General features: G+C 41.2%; 2 protein-coding genes and 1 long non-coding RNA gene across 6 annotated transcripts in view; 1 reads left to right on the forward strand and 2 right to left on the reverse strand.

The window, feature by feature from the left end:
- LOC114299455 (putative disease resistance RPP13-like protein 1) overlaps positions 1–17882 on the reverse strand; it is a 224943-nt gene that overhangs the window by 196244 nt on the left and 10817 nt on the right. Inside the window, exons 4-5 of one of the 4 annotated variants that reach the window (XM_082909516.1) lie at positions 17722–17828; positions 15189–15449 (exon numbers count right to left, since the gene is read on the reverse strand). The exons of the other annotated variants lie outside the window; for them this stretch is intronic. The gene's annotated coding sequence lies outside the window, so the exon portion shown is untranslated. Of the gene's footprint in view, positions 1–15188; positions 15450–17721; positions 17829–17882 lie in introns of those variants that run through there. 4 annotated transcript variants of the gene reach the window in all.
- LOC114299473 (forkhead-associated domain-containing protein / FHA domain-containing protein) overlaps positions 14035–17882 on the reverse strand; it is a 68963-nt gene continuing 65115 nt past the window's right edge. The window contains exons 9-10 of the mRNA XM_082909521.1: positions 14442–14549; positions 14035–14337 (exon numbers count right to left, since the gene is read on the reverse strand). Coding sequence (XP_082765647.1) covers positions 14464–14549 — 86 coding nt within the window. The 3' untranslated portion in view covers positions 14035–14337; positions 14442–14463. The remainder of the gene's footprint in view (positions 14338–14441; positions 14550–17882) is intronic.
- On the forward strand, positions 14561–17830 carry LOC145813698 (uncharacterized). The gene is made up of 2 exons (XR_014356916.1): positions 14561–15140; positions 17258–17830. It is a non-coding gene; the product is annotated as an uncharacterized LOC145813698 (long non-coding RNA).

Here is a 17882-nt window from a genome sequence, read left to right on the forward strand (position 1 = left end):
GCCTTGGCCTTATCTACCTTCATCTTTGCAGCCGCCGCCTTTCTCAGCAGAGCTCCTGCCAAGCTGGTTACCTCCATTTGAGCAGAGCATAACCCCCTCAGCAACTCAGCCTCGTTGAATCTGGCTACTGAGCGCACGGCTGCCTTATCCACGATCCCTACAAGGCGATCTGCACCTACCCTAGCTGGGCCTTCTTCTCCCTCCAACCGCCCAGCCACTGCGCGAGCGTGGTAGATCCCGGTCGTCAGCCTGACACCCCCTCCTTGGGGCGCAGGACCCCCCTGGGTTTGTTCTCCTCCCCTTGGCTCAGGGCCAGTTGCCCCACCTTCTACTTGCACTTCGGGGGCGACCCTCACCACCTCTGAGGCGATCTTCACCATTATTGGGACGACTTCCACTTCTGGGATGACCCCCCCTTTTGGGGTCTTCTCCATTCCCCCCTTCTCTACCTCCTTGGCCATGCTGGTCTCTTATGCCATCACTTCCCTCATCCTCTTCACGGCAGGCTCTTCTTCACCCCTCCTCACTCTCCTCTTCTTCTTTGTCACACCCCCCACCTCCATCTCCTTCAAAGCCCTCTCCTTCAAGGGATCTACTGGGGGCGGTCGGGGCACAAATCCACCTAAGTCTTTTTCCCCTAAGGGTTTGGGGCGAGGTCGGATCCTCTCCCTCGCAATCAGCTTTGGCGGTCGGTCTTCCTGGGACTCTTTGAACTTACTGGCTTTGGCGAGGATGGCCATATCCTCAACCTCTTGCACTTTCCTCCTCGCCTCCAATTCAGCTCGCCCCAGATCTCCACCACTCGGCTGAGGACCCAACCCCGCTCCAAACAAGGCTGAGGGTTGAACGAGTTCGTCCCACTTGACCCCCTCCTTCTTCCGCCATGCCTTCACCTTCTTTATTCTCTCATCTGCCGCTGCTCCCAGTTTTGGCTCTATAGATTTGGTGGGCACTCTCCACACCGTGCGCACCCTAGCCTCTCCATTTGCAGACACATAGAACCACCGCAGCCTCCAACCTTTAATTGATGACGGCAGCCCCGCCACCAAACCCCTCCCTGTCGCCGCTTGCAACGTCACCCAAGTCTCTTGTTGTCCTGAGGCCTTATAACATGTGAAGAATTCGTCTACTATCATAGCCGGCCCTTCGTTCGCCTTCGGCCACGCCCTTGCACAGTCCAGTACAATCTTCCATGCGTTGGGCATTAGCTGGCCCGGTGCCACCTCCAAACGGTTCAGGACATCTACCACCACTTGCGGCAGTGGCAGCCTCAGTCCTCCCTTCAATGCTTTCTCGTAAAGGGTAAACTCCCCCAGCCTTGCGTCGGATGGCCTTTCCGTTGACGTCGGCAACAATAGCTCTATTTTAGCAGGCACCTGGTATTTTTCGCGAATAGCCTCCAACTCCGCCGCGGTAACCGTTGATTTGTCAGCCTTCGTGTGCCAGTGATCTGGTTCCGCCTAGTTGATTGGCTTCGGAGCTGCTATCATGGTGGAAGCATGAGATCGTACCACTGGTTCCCCCACCCTCCCCATTTGCCTCTCCAGCCTATACTGCTCTGCTAACTCCACTGCATCGTTATCACCAAGCGAATCCACCCTGACATTCACAGCTTCTTCTTGGGCCATTCCTCTGGTATGTCTGCGAATCGCTTCGGATGCAGGTGCAAGAAAATTGAAAAAATGTTGCAAAGGTGTATAGTCAGCAACAAAGGAGTTAACACTTGGGATGTTTTGATTTTTCGCAAAGAAGTAGGTAAATCGAATAATGCCAAAAGCCTAAGGCTTGCCCGTATTCCAAGGGTCGCAATTAATTTGTGCCAGTTTGAAAACTTTTCAAAACATCCGCCAAAACTGTCTTTTCAACACCCATAATGACCTATCGTTTCATTTCTGATCCAACGCCTAATCTCCCCCCCACGAGATGTTGCCACGTGTACGACCACGATCCACTGTCTCCTCCCCTTACCCTGTCTTTTCCACTTCAAATCACCACGTGACACGCCGCCTCTTGAGCCCCGCGCCCCACCACCTTACCTTTCGCGGTCGGCCCTTCTACTCGGCCAACCTTCACGGTCAGCCCTCTCACTCGGCCAACCTTCGCGGTCGGCCCTCCCACTTGGCCAACCTTCGCGGTCGGCCCTCCTCATGGTCAGCCCTTCCACTTGGCCAACCTTCGCGATCGGACCTCCTCGTGGTCGGCCCTTCCACTCGGTCCACCTCGCGGCCGGTCCACCCCGCGATCGGTCCACCCACTCGGTCACCCCTGCCAGTCGGCCTCCATCCTGCCAATCTCTAACACCCTCATTCTCTTCATTAGTATTCCCTTCGTTGGACTAAAGCTGCACTCGGGAATGGGGGACTACTGACGTGGGTAAGCCCATAAAGGCCATAGCCCACTATGAACAACCCAAGCCCATCACTGGGAGCCCAATACAAACCCAGCTGGTGAAGTCCAGAACAGCTGGAATCCAACGTGGCATAAAGAGCCAATGACATTCAGACATGTAGCAGGTAAAAGACAAGCCACATCAGCAGACAAAGATCTGCAAAGTTATTGCCACGGCACATCGCCATTACTGCAGCCCATCACAGCATTTATTATGACAACACCTCCCCGTCGGAATAGCACCCCCTCACCCTGAACAAGGTAAGCTACAGCATAGACTTTCGGCCAAGGTGGCAGATCGAAAGGGACGGCGAAATGATTACCAAAGGATATAAGCAGACGTTGAAGACAGGAAGAAGGTTAAGCTTTCTATCTCCAATCTCTCTCTATATTCTACTTCTCTTTCTGACTTACTCGTCGGAGGGTTCACTGGAGGACTCCCCGTTCCCCGTTGAACTTGTCTGTAGGTTCATTAGTAGGTTTGATCACTCGGATATTGGCACGAGAAGTGTGGATCAGTCCGACCCGTTCTGTCAGGTACCCATGGTATATTAACTGTTTCATCAAAACTGAATACTTCATTTCTGTAGAAATTAATCTAATTACATAGAAACTCAAGGCTGGCATAAAGCAGTAATATAAATACAAACTCCCACTAAACCAAAATGTTCTCAAATAGAACAACACCCATATGAGTGTAGACACCCCATTTTTGACCGACCTTAAGACTCAGACGTCACCGATTGAGCGCTTGGTGATGTTGCATAATGTGCTCGTTCAGAAGTTTCAGAGTCGCGGCCGTAAGCCCTACCTCCGGACTTCCGAACCCTTTTCTGTGCCTTGTCTCGGTTTGCGAACCAGACTCGGTTTTCTCTGTTTCTTTTCCTGAAGGGAGGGAGAGGTCTCGTAGACCATTTCTCAATGTCCGTAGGCTACATTTGGTGGCCGTAGGCCATTTTGCCCATTTCGGAGTCCGGTTCCCGGTTTTCGGAGCCGTCAGGCCGTGTGCCTCGGTTCGGGACCGCTTAACCATCTCCTATTGCTCTGATTTTTGGCATACATCTTATTTTCTCCCTTTTGAGGGACACTGGGGGCTGAGAAACCCACTTCGAGGTCGAATACCATTTTCGGTGCTTAACAGCCCATTTTCGGGACCCCGAACTGCGTGTTTTGGCCCCGGAACGTTCGTTTTGCAACGGTTTTCGTTCATTTTTGGCAGGTACCTCTGTTTTATCGCAAGGAAGGTCACTGAAGGGTGGGAGGCCAGCAATTGTTGCAGCAACCAGTTATCTCTCCTCCGGGGCCTTCCGGCGCCCGTTTTTGCAACTTCCGGGCTAATGTTGAATACCTTAGGGGTAGTGTTGCCAACTTTCAACCACATATCTGTGATCTACACATCTGGGAGGCCACTAAAAGTTGGTGGCCGGCCATTAAGGTCACCTGACCCTTTTGACCCCTTTCTTCCGGGCTAATGTTGAACCCCTTGGACCTTTTTTCTTGAACTTTGAACCACATATCTGTGATGTACACACCTGAGAGGCCCCTAAAAGTTCATGGCCGGCCAGTAAGTCAACTTGACCCTTTTGACCCCCTCTTTCCGAGCCATTGTTGAACCCCTTGGGCCCACTTTTTTGGAATTTCAATTACATGGTTGTGTTGTACACACATAGGGCTACCTCCCCAATATCTGGCCGGCCAGAAAAGCTCCTTGACCCTTTTGACCCCTAGCCGGCCGGCTAGGGGGTGTGGCCGGCCGGCCACCTCCAGCAAAAGTATGAGGCCGGCCGTATTCTCCTCACTGTACCCTTTCCAGCTGTTGGGCAATATCCCCCAGATATTTTCTGTATCCGGGGGATATTTTGTGGGAGAGTTTTCCTCTCCATTTGATCCCCCTTTTACACCCCTTTCTTGACCTTATAACCAGCTGAGGGTCTTCTTCTTGAGGGTTAGAAAAATTCCTCTCCAAGCACAAACCCTAAACTCCATTGTCATCCTTCTCAATTCTCCAAAAAACCCTAACTTCTTAACCTTCATTCCTTCTACACCACCAAGCTCTACCACCACCATCTCATTTCCAGCAGCAAGGGAGGATTCTTGGAGGCTAAAGAAGCTGCAAATCAACCCAAGAAGCAACAAAAGCTTGGATCTTCAAGGGTAAGTTACACTTTGATCCTTTTGACCCTTTTCCTTGATCTATTTCTAAGCCTCATTTATTTTTGGTTTCAAGCTTCGGCCCTAACTGAAAAGGGCCATATTTTGAGCTCATCTTCACTTCTCATTAAGGGCTCAACCCTGTTTGAGCCCTCCATAATACACTTGCTTCATTGATCATCTTGTATGTCATAGTTTTGCATGCTATTTTTGACCCATGAGCAATTTATTTTCGAGCATGTTGTAAACTGATATGAGGCATATTTTCAGCCCCTCTTCAACATTGGAGAAGGGCTCAACATTGTTTGGTGTCTCTATGTGTCACTTGTAGTTATATCCCTTATTTGGCCCCATTTTTGCATAAATTAGTAGCCCTCTTTGCTTCTGTTTTTGGACCTTGGTCCGAACTGAAAGTGGCCTTGTTTTGGCCTATACTTCATGTTTCATTCACACTTTTTTTCTTTTTGGTGATTATTTTGTATACTTCATGTGTTAGCACCTTTTGAGCCTCATTTTGCATCATATTTTTAGCATGTTTGTATACTGATTTTGAGGCTGCCATATACTGTAAATGTTCATATTTTTGGTCCATCTTCAGTGTTGTAGAAATAATTTTTTCAGTTTGGGTTTTGCTTATACCACTTGCTTCATTACCCCTCTTTTGGCCCCTATTCTTGCATGCTATTTCTCCCCTACCTATGCTTGCTGTTTGGCCATGTTTATAACTGTAAAAGTGCATCTTTTGGGACTGTCTAGCTTCTGTCTTTGCATTGAATATCCATATTGTGCATGTTTGGCATAGCTATAGGTCATTTCGGATGCCTAATGTTGCATTTCGGGACATTTTCTTGCATTTCATGTCATTTCGCCTCATTTCGGGGCTGTTTTCCCCCATATTTTAGTGCTGAAATTCCATTGGCATGCTTGCATATCATTTTTGCCACATTTCATCACATTTTATCATTACCTCGGTTTGCGTGCCCGTGTGCACGCATTTCGAGGCACCTCATTTTCTGCCATCGGCATCCTATGTGAGTGTGGCTGAGGCTCACTCATGTTGGTATAAGCCCATTTGTCTTTTTTTTCATATCATCGCCTCGGTTTGCGTGCCCGTGTGCACGTACTTCGAGGCATCTCATTTTCATTGTATCTGTCATCGCCTCGGTTTGCGTGCCCGTGTGCACGTACTTCGAGGCATCTCATTTTCATTGCATTCCGTCATTTTCTCGGTTTGCGTGCCCGAGTGCACGTATTTCGAGGCCTATCATTCCATAGCATTATGTATGTTAGGATTGTATATTAGTTGCATTTCATGCATATCATGCATATTGCATCATGTCCGGAATAGGAATTAGCACGGGCACGGGAAACGAGGTACATTTCGTACTCCGAGTGACGGAATGTGTCTCAATTCCCCAGTCACCGACACTCCGGATTACCCATGATGGAGTTAGGTTTTAGCTGTAGTTTCATGTGCATTCATCCTATATTGAGTTGTGCATTTCGATTCCTCGGCCATCATGCCTCGGTATGCGTGATTGGTGGCACGAGGATCGAGACATGCATATATCTGTGCAGATACATTGCTATGCCCCTTTCCTGCTCTCTGTTGCAGCAAAACGAAGAATCAGCAATTTTTCTGGGCTCAGCACGCATTTCAAGAACAGGTGTAAACAGAGGCTAATTGGGGCATTCCGGTGGATTTCCGCGCAAGACAACACGGACATGCATCATCCATCAGAAGCAAGACAGTCCCTGGCTCGCACGCCAGTTTTATCTGCTTTCTTAGTTAATTCATTAATTAATTAGAAATCTGTAATATTCTTTTATTCGGGACTGTAATATTTAGACTGTATTATTTATTCGGACCCTCCGAGTGAGGGCGCAACTGTAATAAGTGTGGGTGAGTGTGATGCATGTCTTCCAATCCCACGTCTTTCTCCCTTTTATTTATCCGCTTTTGTTGGTTAGATTAGGGCATGTTTAAATTAGCATACAGTATGATAGCATGTTTGCATTCATCCATCTGTTTTGCATGCATCGGGCTCGGCGCATCATACTAACTGCATTGTATTTTCAATTCCAAGTTGAATACATGATAGTTGTAGCATTCCATACGCCATGTTTAGAATAGCCGAGCCTGCTATAGTTGCATTTTGCATGTGTTGCATTAGGCATTTCTGTATACTTAGGATTCATGCATGATTTCTAATAAGTATCTATTTTGGCTTGGAGTACCCGGTGAGTTTTATGCTTTAGCATCCTTGCATGTGTGTGAGTGAATGCCATGATAGCATACTTACCATGAGGCTATGTGCTTATCTGATATAACTGCCTGAATGCCTGTGGGTGAAGGTTGGGTTACTTAAATTGGAATAAGTCACCAAATGTTTTCAAGCCTACCTGCGGGTAGCAAACCATTTTCAAAAACAAACAAGAAGTGTTTTGTTCCAATCCAGGCGACCTGGTCTATACTTATATACTGTGTACATCACATAGTAACCTAGGCTAATAAACCGGTTTAAGAACTCACAATGTTTTCAAAAATCGATATCATGGTTAGTAGAGGCCGGTCTTTGACCGGGCGAGCGGGGGTGCTCACGAAGTGACCTTCCCCAATCGTACCCAAGTTCCCGAGCCGAAGCAGCTTTGGTGATGACGGACACGTGGCCTTTTGGCACCGAGTCAGGGTTTCCTAAATTTCCCAAAATAAAATATTTAGGTGGCGACTCTGTATCTGGCAAAGCAGTCCATGTTTGGCACTACTTTTTCAAAAATCAGTTTTCTCAAAACGACTTGCCAGATTTGGACTCTTTGGTTCAGATTAAGAACCGTGACAAACATTGAGAGTCCGAGCTGTAGCGAGGCCCCCCCGCGGGCTTGTTACAATGAGCAGTGTGCTCATGAAAGACCTTGGGTGGTAGTCCCTTCGTAAGTAGATCCGCTATCATGGAGTTTGTCCCAATGTGCTCAATGGAAATCTGTCCACTCTGCACTCTTTCTTTTACAACTAGGAACTTGATATCAATATGCTTTGATTTTGTCGAGCTCCTGTTGTTATTGGAATATAAAATTGCAGACTTATTGTCACAGTATAACTTAAGCGGTCTTTCAATGCCTTCCAAAATACGCAACCCAGTGACAAAATTCCGCAGCCATATTCCTTGGTTTAATGCCTCATAACATGCTACAAACTCTGCGGCCATGGTGGATGAAGCTATGAGCGTCTGCTTTGCAGACCTTCAAGAAATTGCTCTGCCAGCTAACAGATAACTATAGCCTGATGTGGATTTCCTACTGTCTTGGCATCCAGCAAAATCAGAGTCGGAATACCCAATGATCTCTAACTTATCTGACCTCCTATATGTGAGCATATATTCCTTTGTTCTCTGTAAATACCGCATAACTCGCTTGGCTGCTTTCCAATGATCTATGCTAGGACTACTTAAATATCTACCTAACATGCTAACTATGAACGCAATATCCGGACGCGTATATACTTGGGCATACATTAGACTCCCTACAGCCGAGGCATAAGGAATCTTCTGCATTTTTTGAATTTCAAGACTGTTCTTCGGGCATTGGCTGAGACTAAACTTGTCTCCCTTAGCAACCGGGGTTTCACCTGATTTACAATTTTGCATGCCAAATCTATTGAGTACTTTTTCGATATAGCTCCTTTGTGATAATCCCATAATACCCCGAGAACGATCTCGGTGTATTTTGATTCCTAATACAAAGGAAGCATCACCAAGATCTTTCATTTCAAAATTCTTAGATAGAAATCTCTTGGTGTCATGCAATAAGTTTATATCGTTTGTGGCAAGCAATATATCATCAACATATAAAACCAAAAACATGTGTTTACTCTCACTGAACTTGTGATACACACATTCATCAACAACATTAGTTTCAAAGCCATACGAAGTGAGAACTTGATGAAATTTGAAGTACCACTGACGAGAAGCATGTTTGAGTCCATAGATGGATTTAGTCAATTTGCAAACCATATTCTTTGGGTCTCTCGACACAAAGTTTTCTGGCTGCACCATATAAATTATTTCTTTAATGTCACCATTAAGAAATGCTGTTTTGACATCCATCTGATGCAACTCAAGATCAAAATATGCAACAAGCGCCATAATTGTCCTAAAAGAATCTTTTGTAGAAACCGGAGAAAAAGTTTCTTTAAAGTCAATTCCTTCCTTTTGAGAAAAGCCTTTGGTTACAAGACGTGCCTTATACCTCTCCACATTACCATTTGAATCCATTTTGGTTTTAAATATCCATTTACAACCTACGGGCTTCGCATCAACTGGTAATGGGACAAGTTTCCAAACTTTATTGTCTTGCATAGACTTATATTCTTCATTCATGGCTTCTATCCATTTATGAGAGTTGGAACTTTCCATGGCTTGACGAAAGTTGATTGGATCATCTTTCGACATTCCATTTTCTACCTCATGTTCTTGGAGATATACAATATAATCATCCGAAATTGCAAATCTCTTTTCTCTTGTGGATCGCCTTAATGGCACAGGTTCTTGAGGTTGAGGTTGTAGAGTTTGTTCCTCAGGAACAACTACCTCATCTTGAATGAGACATTGAACTATATTGTCTTGAACAACATTGTCTGGTTAAGGATCCGAAGTTATTTTTTGAGCAATGATAGGTATAGGAACCTGTAATTGGTCAAAAGTAGTAGTAGGAAGTGGGATTACTCCTGCTTCCTCCTCAAAGACAATGTCTCTAACTAGATTTCTCCCTCCAAACTCAACATCCTCAAAAAATGTTGCAATTCCTGTCTCAAATATTAACCTATTTGTGGGATCATAAAACTTGTAACCCCGTGATCGTTCGGCATAGCCAATGAAGTAACTGCTGACGATTTTGGAGTCCAATTTTCTTTCATGAGGTTTATAAGGCCTCGCCTCAGCAGGACACCCCCACACATGCAAGTGTTTTAGACTAGGCTTTCGCCCAACCTAAAGCTCATAAGGTGTTTTTGCAGCTGCTTTAGTTGGCAGCCGATTTAAGATATAAGTTGCTGTCTTTAGAGCCTCACCCCAGAGGGACTCTGGTAAAGTAGAATGACTAATCATACTTCTTACCATATCCTTAAGAGTCCGGTTTCGTCTCTCAGATACACCATTCATGCTAGGTGATCCTGGCACGGTGTATTGTGGGATGATTCCGCATTCCTCTAGGTATTTTGCAAACGGTCTTGGACGTTGTTCGCCTGATCCATCATATCTGCCATAGTATTCACCACCACGGTCAGACCTGACACTTTTTATCCGTTTGTTGAGTTGTAATTCAACTTCGGCCTTAAATTTTTTGAATACGTCCAAAGACTGTGATTTCTCATGGATAAGAAATAGATACCCATATTTGGAATAGTCATCTATGAATGTGATAAAATACTATTGACCATTCCAAGACGTCATAGGGAATGGCCCACAGATGTCCGTATGAATTAATTCTAAGACATCTGTAGTCCTATGGGCACCATATTTCTTCCTTTTGGTCTGTTTTCCCTTGATACACTCAACACAGACATCAAATTCTAAAAAATCAAGAGAGTCCAAAATTCCATCAGACACAAGGCGCTCAACTCTAGATTTAGAGATGTGACCTAGGCGTTTGTGCCATAAAGAGGCTGAATTTTCCTTAGTTAATTTACGCTTTGTACCTCGTGATTCCACGTGCAAGGTTTCATTATAAGATGCAATAGTTTCCAACAAATATAGATTATCAAACATATTAAGTAAACCAGTACCAACAACATTTGAATTAATAGACATACTAAACTTCATATTTCCAAAAGAACAACAATATCCCAATTTGTCCAATACAGAAACAGAAATTAAATTTCGTCTAAAGGACGGTACAACAAAAGTGTCTATTAAGTCCAAATAATAACCAGTTTTCAGCAATAATCTAAAGTGCCCTATTGCCTGCACTTCTATTGACTTGCCATCACCCACAAAGATGTATTTTTCAACATCAATTGGCTTTCGGTAGTTCAGGCAACCCGGCATAGAAACACTTATGTGAGTAGTAGCACCAGAATCTACCCACCAAGTGTTTCTTGGTACTGAAGCTAAATTTATTTCAGAACAGACCAAAACATAATATGTACCTTTCTTTACACGCCAGGCGGCGTATTTGGCACAATCCTTCTTTCTGTGTCCAGGCTTGCCACAAAAGAAACAACCATCCTGCACTTCCTGTTTCTTTGGTTCCGGACCCTTAGGAGCAGCAACTTCTTTTCCCTTTTGCTTTCTTTTGCCCGTATGCTTGGAGGTGCTTGCCAGATGAGCACTTTCAGTCCTTTCTTGCTTCAATCTCTCTTCCTCTTGCACACAAAATGAAATGAGCTCATTGAGAGTCCATTTCTCCTTTTGGTAGTTATAACTGACCTTAAATTGGTTAAATTGTGCAGGAAGAGAGATGAGAACTAAATGCACAAGCAAATCATCAGATAAGTCGAGCTTTAGTGCCTTAAGTTTTGAAGCAAGATGAGACATTTCCATGATGTACTCGCAAACATTACCCTTGCCTTTATACTTCATTGAAATCAAGCCTGCTAAAAGCGTACTTGTTTCAGCCTTATCATTTTTAGCAAAACGCTTTTGAATTTCCGAAAGAAATTCACCGGCATTGGTAACATCCTCTGTTATTGCACCCCGAAAGTCTTCTGGAATCCCACGCTTCATGATCATAAGACTTAGCCTGTTAGAACGATCCCACTTTTCAAAGTACACAATTTCCTCAGGAGTACTTTGTTCAGTGAGATCATTCGGTTTTGACATTCTTAATGCCAAGTCTATGTCCATGCAGCCGAGAACAATCAATATGTTCTCTTTCCAGTCCTTAAAGTTTGTTCCATTTAACATTGGAACATTGTTCATGTTGGCAGAGATTGAAGTAGTCGACATTAAAGCTGAATAGAAAATAAAATAAAATGAATAAACAATTATGCTCACATTAAGTAACCAAACAGATAATCTCTAAATAAATTAATTTAATGACAACATCAAGATACCTAGCACAACATTAATACCAAGCCTTTGGGTAGTGATATTAATTGTAAGTGGTATTCTTGTTGTAATGATCAAACATTGACAATAAGTTATGTCAAATAGCAAATCTATCTTTTGATGGATTTATTATTCACATTAGGTTTTCTTGACAATTGGCACATGTTTATCACCACAAATGTGTGTGTAATTCTGCCAAGTATTAATCATGTCTTTGGACCGATAAATACCCACATGATGTACACATACATGAACATCAAAACATTCCATAGAAAACAATCTAGACAAGAGAGGTCGCTTTGGTGACATCTTGTTTTAATTGACTTATATTTAGAACGTTAGACAAATGATTTCAACTGTAGATGTTGCATGAAATTACTTTAACTTTAAAGATTCCTTAATGCGTTACCTCGTATATATTATATAATTTGAAGCAATCCCAATTATATACATATATATATATATATATATATATAATTGACGGTTCCAAAAAAAAGAAAATAAAAAAATTAATAATAATAATAATTGTTACAGAAACTAACAACCACTGTTTTTGAAAAACTAACTCCTTTTTTTTTTTTTTTATACAGCCACAAATCACATGCATGAATTGATTGGAAAACGCCACAGACCAAACCAATTCTTTATATGAATATGATAACATAATAGTGCTCTGTTTCAAACACCCAAAAAACGCAGACGGAAGTTTTTTTTTTTTTTTATAACCAATGTTCACAATCAAACCACATGATATATATATATATATATACATGATTCCATGAACTTGAAATGTAGAATCCAAATGCAAACTGATGCCATCATTTTCATACATACAATCATCCATATATATTATATATATAAACACATGCACTTATCCATTAGAAGGATTTATACCCACTTCCCATCTCAATTATTTTAACATTTCCAGAAACCAAATTACCATTTCCAAAACCCAGAAAATACAGAATTTGCAGACCAGGAAACTAGAAAATAGACAAAATTTGCAACAATAAGAAAATACAAAATTTGCAAACTAGGAAACCAGAAAATAGACAGAATTTGCAACAGTAATGCAGAAGCCCACAAACCAACAAAACTAAATTGGATGAATTAATAGCATATCGATTTCTAATAATAGACATGATATAACCGCTCTGATACCACTTGTTAATTTCATAACATAAAAAACTTAAACTTTGGATCATGTATCATGTGTATTATCAAAAAATCAAAACAAAATTGCGTACCCGATTCCATCGTTATGGTTAAACAGAAGCGTGATTGATAGACGGGATTGCCTGTGGTAATGATTTCCAATCTTTTCCTATGCCCTTAATGCTTTCTTTTAAGAGAGAGGATTTGAAGAAGTTATGTTGTTCTTGCATATGCATGGCAGGATTGGAACCATAACCATTTGTATTGGTGGTAGTTCAAATAAAAAACCAACCGTGGGTAGTTGAACACCAATCAATAACCAACTTACACAATTTCTATTTCTGCCCCTCATAAAAATAGAAATTGTACAAATAGCATCTACACACTAGGTCCATAACAAATATACCCTTTAAACCTGCTAACTAAATTAGATCACTTAAATTTTAAGACTTTTGATAAATGATAACACACACATTTAAATATGTGGTCCCAATTAGAAATTAATCCAACAAGAGTATGTCATTTGGCATTGTTTTGGACTTCCATTTCGGCTCCTTTTAAGGGGATTTCATTTTATTATTATTATATTTTATTTCTAGAGATTGAAAAGTGATATGTGATGGTTAAATTGTTTTTTAGTTTTGGTGATTGACGGTTTCTCTTCTATTGTAGAGGATATCTTGTCCTCTTTTTGTACTCTTTCTTTTTTAATAAAATTTCCTTTTGTTGCCGATCAAACAAAAAAAAAAGAAAAAAAGAAAGGAATCTTGGAAGAGACAGACTTCAAAACGATAAGGAGGGAATGTGTTTACCTTGATATGCGTGGAATGATTAACTTTATCATTGGGATAAGAAATTGCATCATGAAGCATGCCTAGGTTTCTTAACCTTCGCCATGTTTTCCGTAAAAAAACAACATTAAGCAAATTATGTGTTACAAGGGAAAAAATAAAAAATAGGTGATTGAATATTAAACAAGAAGAAATGAATGAGTCTTCACTAAGATAATAATGGAAAGTCAAAGTTGCAAAAAAACGCTGTTGTATCTTCGTTTCTTTATTTTAATTGGAAAAGAAGACAGATTTTTTGTTTCACTTGCAAGCACTATTGGTTTGATATTTGCTTATTTCCACAAATCTTTAGACCAATTGAAGTGGCAATCAGTCACCAATCCCACATGGGTTTAAACAAGAATTTTATTTTATTTTAACTTTTTTACATTCGAAATATATGATTTAACCAAGCTAGACATGAGATATTTCTCATAAATCTCAATAGGGCTGTGAGGGACTTAGTTGCACACCTATACTATTATCCCATACCTTGATGAAATATAAAAATCAAGAACAATTTTTTTTTTTTTAAGAAGAAAAACAACAAACAAATAAACAAACAAACAAAGCAAAATAATACATAGGATCCAGTTAAAAGCCACTAAACTATCTTCCAGGTAATCAAAAGGTCAGGATACCTGCGAGAAACACAGAAGGTATTTTGAAGCTAAGATTCCACAACTTGCATTTTTCATTCTTTCAATTGTGGGAAAAATGATTCTAATGGATGGGTTTCTTATCTCTTGACTTGCACTCCAGCAGACCTACTATAAACACCAATAATGAATGAATGAACTACTAAATCCAAAGATTATAGTATTTCAGATTTTGACTCATGCTACACGAACTGCAAATAGTAAAAGTTTCTTACATCTGGATCAGACTCCTCAGACTCAGAGAACTGCACTGATGTCTTTCCAGATGTTGCTGAAAAATACAACCAAAAACTGTGCAGTGACTGACCCAATTGAAGATGAACCTTGACAATAGAACAGATAAGTAAACTGAGAAATATATTTCAAATTTCTGGAAAAGAGTCCAGGATTATACAAGAAAACACTCACTGAAAAAAAAAATCAGTTTCCAAATATTCTGGCCATTTGTAGCGACTTAAAACTTGATACAAACAAAAGAAACAAAAAGAAGATAAATGTCAAACTTAAGGGAACAAAAGTACAAGATGACTATTTCGAGGACAGGAACAAATACATACTAATCAGATTGGATTTTTTGAAGGAGAACTGGTAGCTTCAACAAGATTCAGATTGAACTTTTGCTAACCTCTGATCCATAATCCCAATATTTAGCACTTCCATTTTTTCCTTCTTAGTTAAGAATATTAAACTTAAGTAGTCACCAATTTAAGGTGCTTTTGCTTGCTCAAGTAATTTCTTAGCACATTTTCTCGTTACTTACCATGAAGAGGCACATAAAAATCTGATGGAAACTTTAATGTTAAAAATAAGAGAAATCTTAATTTTGTGAAGCGAAGTCCCCTATTGCTTGGGTACTATAGTAATGTGAAGTATATAAGTGTGAGGTCACTCTCACCTCAATAGCTAGTTTTTATGTAACGCCCTCAAAATAATAACATTAAACCCACCAATATAGACATGAATTGGTAATAAAGATAAACATTCTTCTATTCATCAGAGTAGTTTCTTACAAAAGTATTACATGTTAACAACAAAAGCAAATGCCCTACGGGTTTACAGCTTTCCAAGTTAACACTTGGTTACAACAAAAGAGTGCTAACTCATTTACACATTAAGCCCTTGGCTTGAATATACATGTAATACATCAAAGAAATAAAACGACAAAAGTTCGCCTGCCTCTAGCCTCCCAAGCTACGTCCTTGGAGGTGGCATGCTACCTGTACCTGAAAATGATATTCCCATATAGGGTGAGCCATAGCCCAGCAGAGATATACTAAACCAACCATGAACGATGACTAAAAGATTAGCAATTGATAGATGGCCAATACCGATACATCCACATATATCTCATCACAGTTTCATAACATACAAGTCTATGTTACTTTTCATTCTCCACCTTTATTTAGTAGATAAGCATATTAGCTATATCAACATATCAATAGATAAACATATCACGCATCAACAGATAAGCATATAAGCTATATCCACACTTCACTAGACAAGCATATGAGTTGTATCTACACTTCTCAAAGACAAGCCTATGAGCTGTATCTTCACTTCTCTAGACAAGCATATGAGCTGTATCTACGGAGTTCATCCCCCATCTCATCCCAACACTATCCGGTTTAGAGGTACATCCCCCATCTTCCCCTAAACCGCGGAGTACATCCCCTATCTCCTCCTCTATACACAATGCATATAAACACAAAGGTTCTATACACAATCAATCAATACATAAAATTAATGTATTCAATCCACCATCATACTCTATGACACATTCAATCGATTAGTTTTAGTTTGCCTAATCATCATGCATTGTCTACAACAATCACGACTATCCTCCACCGATAGCCCAAAGCAGTTATTTCTAAACAGAAAATAAATGCACAAATGGATATTAAATCAACATTTCAACTAGGTGAGTGATAAATAATCCAACTACACCCTTTAACCCCTTCCCTTTCCAATTTCCACATTCTCAATTCAATTCCTCATTTCCAACAATTAATTATACAAATTAATCAGTCAATGTAATTAGGGCATTTTCCATAATCTACACTTCAACCCTTAGGTTCCATTTTCATTAATGTCGTAACATTTATTTCACTTTTTCCATGCCAAACATGCATCTAGGCTTTATGTAGCTAAAACCCCAACTTTTGTAAATTTACACAAAGGCCCCAAACTTTCACGAAATTACCAAACCAACCCCAACATCTCAAAATACTAAAATTTAAAGACAAAACTCATAGAGAGGAGTAGGATATCCCTACCTCAAAGTTTGAGCTCCAATGGAGATGAAGACCAAAACCAAAATGCTTCAAATTCTGAAATTTTCAGATTAAAATGTAGCCCTCGACGATCAACACAACTTTCGTAAAGACCAAAAGTGAGCAAACAACTCCTACTAGATCAAATCTAACAGAGAAGGGCCGGTTTTAGAGTGAGAAGCTCTGAAAATGGCTTTTTGGAAAAGTAAGAGAGAGAAAAGATCTTGAAAAAGTGATCCAAAAGTCAGATCTCGGATTTATATAAAAGTCTCCCCGCTCGAGCGTCCAAACCCCCGCTCGAGCGACACTCACAGACTCCCGCTCGAGCGTCAACAATCCCGCTCGAGCGGCGGATACACACTCCCAGAACTTTTACAGAACCAGGTCTCCGCTCGAGCGTCACACACAACATCCCGCTCGAGCGTCAAAACTCCCGCTCGAGCGCACAACACTGCAGAGGAGATACTGGAAGATGGAAAACTACGCTCGAGCGTCGAAAACCCCGCTCGAGCGGACAGATGACAACGAAGGGCCCGCTCGAGCGTCAAAATCCCCGCTCGAGCGTGAAGGCCAAAATCTGGGCAACTACTCTTGGTTTCTAAGTCCAACCAACCTGTATCAAACTCGCCCAACACAACCCAAGACTCGAATGCAAGGAGTAAAGGATGCAAACAAGATATACACGACAACCAACTCCACGGAACCTAAGTCCGGATACAACAGTTAAAGGAAAGGGGGAAACCGGGATCGCTATATTTTAGTTTGAGTTTTACCCAAGACCGTGTAACAAATACCCTTTTGCTAAACAGAAGAAAAACATAAATAAATAAATAAAAGAAGTTTTACAAACTAATCCATATTTTATTAACAATTTTTAAAACATAAAATGAGTTGTGCATTCATGAACATGTAAATATATGCAAATCCAAAACTTCCAACAACAAAGTGTTGAATTAACACTTAACTAACACATTAAAAACTGTGTACAAGAGATGTGGGAGCATGGAGGGCCATGGTCCCCTAGGATCTAAATGTTCCACGTTCTCCCAGTTGCATTTAAGGACTCCTCCAAAAATTACATAAATGGCCCCAAAACAAGACAATATATAGTTTTCCAATGCAGCCCTCCCAATCACAAATCTCACCACAGTTGAATGCTCCTATATAGTAAAGGAAAAACTATAATCTCATGCTACACGAACTAAAAATAGTAAAAGTTTCTTACATCTGGATCGAACTCCTCAGACTCAGAGAACTGCACTGATGTCTTTACAAACGTTGCTGAAAATGCAACTAAAAACTGGGCAGTGACTGACCCAATTAGTGATGAATCTTGACAATGGAACAAGTAAACTGAGAAATATATTTCAAATTTCTTTAGAAGAG

This window comes from Camellia sinensis, chromosome 15 (assembly GCF_055761805.1).
Source record: "Camellia sinensis isolate YWXY chromosome 15, ASM5576180v1, whole genome shotgun sequence".
NCBI lineage: Eukaryota > Viridiplantae > Streptophyta > Magnoliopsida > Ericales > Theaceae > Camellia > Camellia sinensis.